The sequence below is a fragment of the Wasmannia auropunctata genome, unplaced genomic scaffold, assembly GCF_000956235.1.
Source record: "Wasmannia auropunctata unplaced genomic scaffold, wasmannia.A_1.0 LD336106.1, whole genome shotgun sequence".
Taxonomy (NCBI): domain Eukaryota; kingdom Metazoa; phylum Arthropoda; class Insecta; order Hymenoptera; family Formicidae; genus Wasmannia; species Wasmannia auropunctata.
In genome coordinates this window covers 10,123,840-10,131,527 of record NW_012026784.1, presented here as the reverse complement: position 1 = coordinate 10,131,527, position 7,688 = coordinate 10,123,840, and the positions used below count along the sequence as shown (strand labels likewise).

General features: G+C 28.7%; 1 protein-coding gene across 1 annotated transcript in view; it reads right to left on the bottom strand.

Moving 5' to 3' along the window:
• The window catches only part of LOC105457116 (protein spire-like), a 39,456-nt gene extending 35,896 nt beyond the window's left edge, over nt 1–3,560 (bottom strand). The window contains exons 1-2 of the mRNA XM_011701589.1: nt 3,275–3,560; nt 1,332–1,648 (exon numbers count right to left, since the gene is read on the bottom strand). Coding sequence (XP_011699891.1) covers nt 1,332–1,648; nt 3,275–3,560 — 603 coding nt within the window. The remainder of the gene's footprint in view (nt 1–1,331; nt 1,649–3,274) is intronic.
• Between the last annotated feature and the right edge of the window lie 4,128 nt (nt 3,561–7,688).

The following is a 7,688-nucleotide window of genomic DNA, read 5'->3' as shown; positions in this document are numbered from 1 at the left end:
TAGGAGAGGATACGGAGACGAGAATTAGTAGGATGTTAGACGAAAATTTAGATGAGGGGAAAGCGGAAGCCTTGGATAAACTGTGGAAGGCTAGAAACAGGGAATTAAAAAAGAGAAAAGAGAAAGAGATAGAAATGAGGGATGACGAGGATATAGAGACAAATGTAAAATGACTGTGATGTAAAAGACTGTGATGAAAATGTAAATAATTGTAACTAGGTGTAAGGTTAAGTTAGGCTAAGGTATAGGTTAAGATATGGACGGATGATTGTGGTTAAAAACTAGTGTAAACCAAGTCCCTTCTTGGCATATGTAAAATGCTGAAGTAAATAAATATTCTATTCTATAAAAGTATTGCGAAATGACCGCTACTTCATTGAAAAGATCGGCGTGCATGAAAGATTCTATGAAACACAGCTGAATACATTAAATAATATCAACGGATGAGGACACCAAAAATAGACAGATATTAGCGAAAGATGGCTCCGAATATAGGAAACAAGAAATATTTAAAATTTTTGATATTCTTTGTTATATATGTTGTATGTGTGTTAAAGTGTTTATATTTGCCGTATTTTCGAGAAAGACTCGAATTGATCGGTTGACACGCGACGGATGATCATGCGTTTCTTTTGTAATAACGCTGGGCGTATTACAACATGATGTAAAGTTCGAAGAGACCGCCACCGCCAGCCCGACAGACAGAAATATAACAGTTATGTAAGAAAAAAGTTGGGTCACGTTAGTAAACCGCAAACATTGTACTTGAACCTGTTTATACGAAATAATTAAATAAAATTTTCTGAAATTAAATCATAAGGAAATAGTCTCTTGTTTTTTATAAGTTTGACTTATTTCCTACAATATTACTGCAAATGTTGCATATAATATTCAAATCGCAGAGATTTAACTCTTAGCTTTTAACTGTCGCAATATCATTAAATATAATATTATATTTGATTAGCTTTTTCCTGCTGCTTTATTTTATAAATTTAATATAAATAAATTTTTTATTACTTCCCATATCAATATTGATACTTTCATTTGCAGATTTTTATTAATTAATTTTTTAATTTTTACAAAAATCACAAAATAAACACGTTCTACCCATCTATGAAAGGTGTAACACTTATTATATCATTATTCATATATACAGGATGTCCCATTTTAAAAGTCCCGCTTTAAGATTTCTCAAAAACTATGACAGATACAAAAAAATGTTTCAAATAAAAGTTGGTTGACTTCAAGAGGGACATAAAATGGTACCATTGATTTGACCTTGGGTGGCACTGCCAAGATCAGGGAAAGATCACTTCAAATTTTTTGAATACCTTATCAATATCGTCTTCCCACTCATCACCAGGAACTTTGCCGCTCTTACTCTCATGTGTAATTGTGTGTGCCCGTCGCGGTTGCCTCGGTGCTCGTGGTTGCGGACTATAATTCGGGCTGGGATTCAGGCTAATGTTGGGACTTGGACCTTGGCTCAATGTTAAATCCTCCGTAAGGCCGGCATGCTGCCGACTCTGCGGTCTCGATTGTGGCAAGGATGTTGTTCCCGTGAATAATGTTAACGGTATAGTACATTTTGCAGCGTGTCTTCTCGCGGATGCCCTTCGGGAAGGACACTGTGTCGCCAAATCGTAAGCTACAATCAGATAAAAATTTTAACAAATAAAATAAGAAACAAAATAAGTTAATTTCTCTTCTTATTGTTACATGTGCATTCACATATCGATTGATTTATAAATATAATTTATTTTTCCCATATTTAGATATTTTTTGATTATATTAACAAGATAAAAACCATGCTATTAATCACTCTCAGAGAAATCTAAACATTCTAAATTTATTGTCAGTATATAAACACAATTAGAATGATTAAAACATTTATTAGTTTTTCTTTACTAATAAAAACAAAAAAATAAGAACAAACACTAATAAGAATCGATCATCAAATGTTTAAATAATTAAATAAAAATTAAAAAATAAAATAAAATAAAATAAATAAAATTAAAAAAACGCCAACACGGTTAAAGCAGATCTTAATGTTTAATAATATTTATATGTGAATCCAAATTTTCAATTCAAATAAACTTCAAGCTTCGAATATTTGTCTTAAACCACAGTGTTCTAAATTAAATCTGAAGTATATAATATCACAATTAAATTGACAAAGCAATTTAATAATTTAATACTATATAAGCACCTTTTTTACTCCTGTAAAATAATCTATTGCGAAAAATGTTATCTCAGCTAGGATTTGAACATGAATTTTCCTGCTATTGGACAGGTGTCCAATATCGTCTTACCGTTCGACTGTCGAGATATGTGGTAATATTTATCGCAATAATCAGTAAATTTATAAAAAATGTTTTTCATGACGTGTAGACAAATATTAATAGAAATCGACCGTGAAATATTCACACAATTAAGATAAAAAACATTAAAATCCAGCCAAAGCAGATTTTAGTGCTTAATAATATTCATGTTTGAACTGAAAATTTGGAAGATGTACATAAATATTATTAAGCCAAGATCTGCTTTGATCGTGTTGGCGTTTTTTCATCTTAATTGTTCAAATAAGAACAAATTTTCTTTCATAAATTTAATACAAGAAAAAATCAGTTTTTAAAAAGTAAAAAAATTGATATTATTTGCTAGCATTTCATTAATAAATGTTAATCATTTTTTTTTGTTAAAGATTAAATAGATTTTATCTAATCTTAATTATTCACTTCTTCAGAATATTAAAGTATATTAATATAATTAAACCACTAATATATTCATAAAAGAAGATAGAGAAAGAAAATATAACAGAAAACTTGTAAATTAATTATTAGAAAAAAATGCAAATAGCTTTCAAAATTAGGTAAAATTAATTCTAAATTGATTAAAAAAAATCATTTCTAAAATCGATCATGTACAGTCGAACCTCGAAAAATCGAAAATCATACGAATTTTTTCCTTTAAAAGCCATTATAAACGGAAAATTATAAACTCTCGTACAAAGCTTCCGCAAATCGAATGTTCATGTCAATTCTCTTTTACTCAAACTTTAATAAGTCGAAACTTCTATAACTCGAAGATTTTTATAGCTCCTCTTTTGAAATTCGAATTATCGAAGTTTAACTGTATTACAATATATAGCTATAAGTAAATATTGCATTAGAAGAGATATTAAAGATTAAAACAGATAACAAAAAAGTGTAAATATGACAATTATGATCAACAAAATAAATAAAAAAATTCAAAAATTATTTATAATAATTACATTCTAATTGAGCATCACAGAATCGATGGTACTCGTTCCTAGTTAGACGAAGGCCGCCAGTTTTTCGCCAAGGATTTGCAGATCCTTCATCATCATCTCTATGCTCATGATCTTTATGTCCATTTCGGATACTTTTTTGAGCAGCAAAATTGTAATCTTTAAACTGCCAGTAATTACAGGCTTCGTCTTCTTCCTCAAATCTTGTCTCAGCAAAATTCTCCTCGTTGTCATCATCATCATAATCATCATCATCATCTTCCGCATCCAACTGTGAAGAATAATACATATATAATATACATATTATACAGTGAAATATAACAAAATTTAACAAAATTTTACCAAATATAAAACTAAAAGTATGTTTCCAGCATGATTCTTTACTAGTTCTTCAACATTAAATAACGAAATAAATACAACCTTGGCTAAAAGTATTAGCGTCAACATTTTTTCAATCATCTGGAATTCTTTTACCTATAATTGTTTCTTATTGGCTACTAAGATTCTACACAAGTTTAAAAGGTTCTTGAAACAAGAGATAATTCACAGCAAATGTCAAATCAATTTTTAACCTAAAACATTAAAATTATTAATAGTTAATATTTTAATCTCGTGTGATAACTCGGCCAGGGCAGACGTGTTTCGCTGCAGTTCGAATATTGTGTTATCCAATTTTTTTAAAAGTTGAGAGAATTAGGCCGAGTAATATAAAAGAGACTAGAGAAAACAATATAAATTCGAGATTGAGAAAACTGAAATTGAGATAAAAAAAAGTGAAAATAAGGATTAAGGCATGAAGCCTCATCATATAAGAATCCTCGAGAAGAAGCTGAAGGAGCAAAATCACCGTCCGGTGACAATAGTGGCATAACACGTACCAACTCCTCCCTCTTCCATAATAATTAATAAGATGTTTAATGCTTTCGGCCAAGTTTTTTTTCTTTTTAAGAACATAATTAATTTTCTTTCCGACACATTAATTTATTCTAAAATGTTTAAAAATTAAAATGTTTTTTATTTTTATTGCTTTTTTCTAATTATAAAAGCATAGGCATATTCTTATAATTAGCAATAAAAAAGCAATAAAAAATTAAAAAATACAGATTTTAATTTTGCATATCCTTATTGTTAGAATAAGATAATCGTTATGATACTATGAATGAAGTATGCTGCAAATATGTATGCTGTTAATTTAGTTCTTTATGTTTCCATGGTACTGTTTATGCTTCTTCCGATTCTCTGATTTTTCCGTTGTCTTATGCCGTGCGTTTATTTTACGTATTGATTGAATTATGTAATGCATTACTAAATATATATTTAACAGTTAAAACGTTTACACTGTGTAAAATCTTATCACTTATAATTAATATTAAAATATTTTCACAAAATAATATAACTAAATTTTTTCATTTAAAACATAAAAAAATTTAACTTATTTAAAGTATTTAATATAATAATTGTAAATATTTCAAAAGAAATATTCAAATATGTTATATAAAAATGTGTTTCAAACAAAATTTGTAGAATACCAAATAAATTATAAAACAATAATATTTTAATCGGGAATGAAGACATGTTGATCACATTAATTTATTCTAAAATGTTTAAAAATTAAAATCTGTTTTTTATTTTTTCTAATTATAAAAGCAAAAACATATTCTTATAATTAGCAATACAAAAGCAATAAAAAAATAAAAAATACAGATTTTAATGTTGCATATCTTTATAATTAATATTAAAATAAAATATTTTCACAAAATAATGAAACTAAATTTTTTTCATTCAAAAGTTTTCCAAATATAAGCCAAAAATTGATGTAAAACATATAAACAATAGTAATTTGAACTATATAATATTTTATTTCCGCAATTAGCAAAATAAAAAGGTCTATTTTATAAAAATATTATCTCAATTGTTTAAAATATATTTTTTTAAATATAAGTCCGCCATAATAGATTTTAAAAACTATTTAAAAACTATTTAGAAATTTCAATTTTAAACCTACGTATTCTCTTTTAGTTATTTAATATTTATCATTTATTTCGACTCTCAAAGTTGCTATTTTTTATTTCACTAACATTTGAAATATTTTAAGCTAGTAAAAATCAGCACGATAATTATTATTGCGCAGTGTCTTTTAAAGAAATGAAAAACTGATATTTGTTATATACACTGTATATGTATATTATACAGGGTGTCCCATTTTAATTTCCCCAGGCAAATATCTGGAAAAATACGTAAGATACAAGAAATGTTTCAGACGAAAGTCTGTTGTAGGACATAAAGGGGAATAAATGATAAAATTTCACAAAAAAATCAATTTTTCAAAGCCACATAAAGGTCCCTCTACTTTTTTAAATGGAATGGTATGATGTTTTTTTTAATAATATGATTCCTCTAATTATTCTGAATGTAAAAGTATTAGGTAAAGTTATTGAAAAATCAATACTTTAAGAGATATTTAATACTTTTCTCATGCCATATTTCGACATAAAAATAAGACAAATCAATTAGTATAAAGAAAACACAGTTGCTTTGCAAAAAAATATGTAAAATATGTAAAACACGATGATTGTTCCATATATACCGTACAAATTTATATTTTCAATGTGGTAGATATTATCAAAGTACCTTGAAGAAACTAATTTTTATTATGCAGTAGAATGATCGGAATTATTTAAATAAGGCATAATTTTTTCTGCATTTAATATTTAATATTTTTTCTGCCGACAGTTTTATATGTTGGAATCTGGAACATATGTTCCGATAAGGGACTCCAAAAAATGATCAGTATTGTCCTTTATATATAAACGATAAAAATGTTCGCAAGCTGTGCGTGCGTGCGTGTTTTGTCAGTGTAAAACGGATGCTCGAACTGTGAGCTGTTGTGCGCACATCGCATCTGTTTCGTGGTACTTGTTACTGTAGACATTTGGAAACAAAACCTCAATATCACAGTGGTGCTTTTCCAGAATACAAAATGGTAAGCATCAAATGCAGAGAGAATTATACTTTCTTAGAAATGATTCCGATCATTCTGCAACATAACAAAAATTAGTTTTTTCAAGGTACTTTGACAATACCAGCCACATTGAAATTATGAATTTCTGCGATATGTACGGCACAGACACCGTGCAATCATATCATTTTCAACTCAAAACACTTGAGATCAGATTAATCTATTTTGAGAGATACATTTTGACGAGACGCATCAAATATCAACTCTCCTTTCCATATTTGGACCTTGTGTCGCAATATCTCGGCTCGTAGACCACGTAGAAGGAAAATGCAAACACTTTTATTGTACAATTCAAACCTAAATTATCAATTGAACCTTACTACTTAGAAATTGAAATCGGTTCAAGCGTTATTAAGCTCCCATAATCTCGGGTGCTCGCAACTTGCCGTGAAGGAACACGATCCGGTCTGGCGCGTTCTTTTTAGCACCGAGACATAACCGTGTCATCTGATATTTGCTTGGAAAAATTAAAATAAGACACCCTGGATATTTTAAGGGAGGAGTCTGGTGTAGCACGAAAAATTAGGTGATTTTTTGGAATTTTTTTTAGGAAATTATACAACCAATCCTTTTAAACTTTATAGGATAATTTCTTATACTATTGAAAAAAAAATTTTTTGCAAAAAAAAAAATTTATTACGCAATAATAATAACTTTTTATTCGACGTGTCGGTGATAGTGTTTGGCGGCGTGTAATGTAGCGTCGCATGTATTTTTCTGAATTAAAAAATCCAAAAAGATTATTGTTTATTAAGAGTTTACGCATTGAACTTATTTTTAACCTTCAAATAGTACAAGAGTGCGAATTCGCATCGCAAAAATTTTTGAATTGCTGGCATTTGCACAGAGACATTTGTCGCGGCTTAACTCCACTACGTTAAATATGCCCGGTACCTCAGGGTTCTCAGATGACAGGTACGAACATGCACAGCTTCAGTTTCGTGCAGATTAACGACATATTAACTTCGCTGTGGTGCATATTCGCACTTGTATTCAAATGTGTGCCGGATAGGTGCCTTTTAGCGTTTTACACATTTATAAACATTGTAATAGGTTTCTGTTTTTACATTACGTCATAAACATTGTAATATATTCTCTTTTTTTACATTCTAATAACAAATCAAACATTTTGTATGTATATAAATCTTATTCCATCTGTTTTCTCTGTCTTAACTTCCATGATAATATGAACAATACTTTTTAATAATAAATAAATTACCAGCTCGTTATATATAAACAATAAAAAAGACAGGATAATAGGCCAAAGACGAGCATAAAACAAAAAATGTCAATTAATAAAAATTCTTTAATAAGTCATTTAAATAAATTAAAATTAAAAACAACGCGAGACTAGTTTCGGCTTACTTAGCCTTTAGATCGGAAGAGCACACGTCTGAA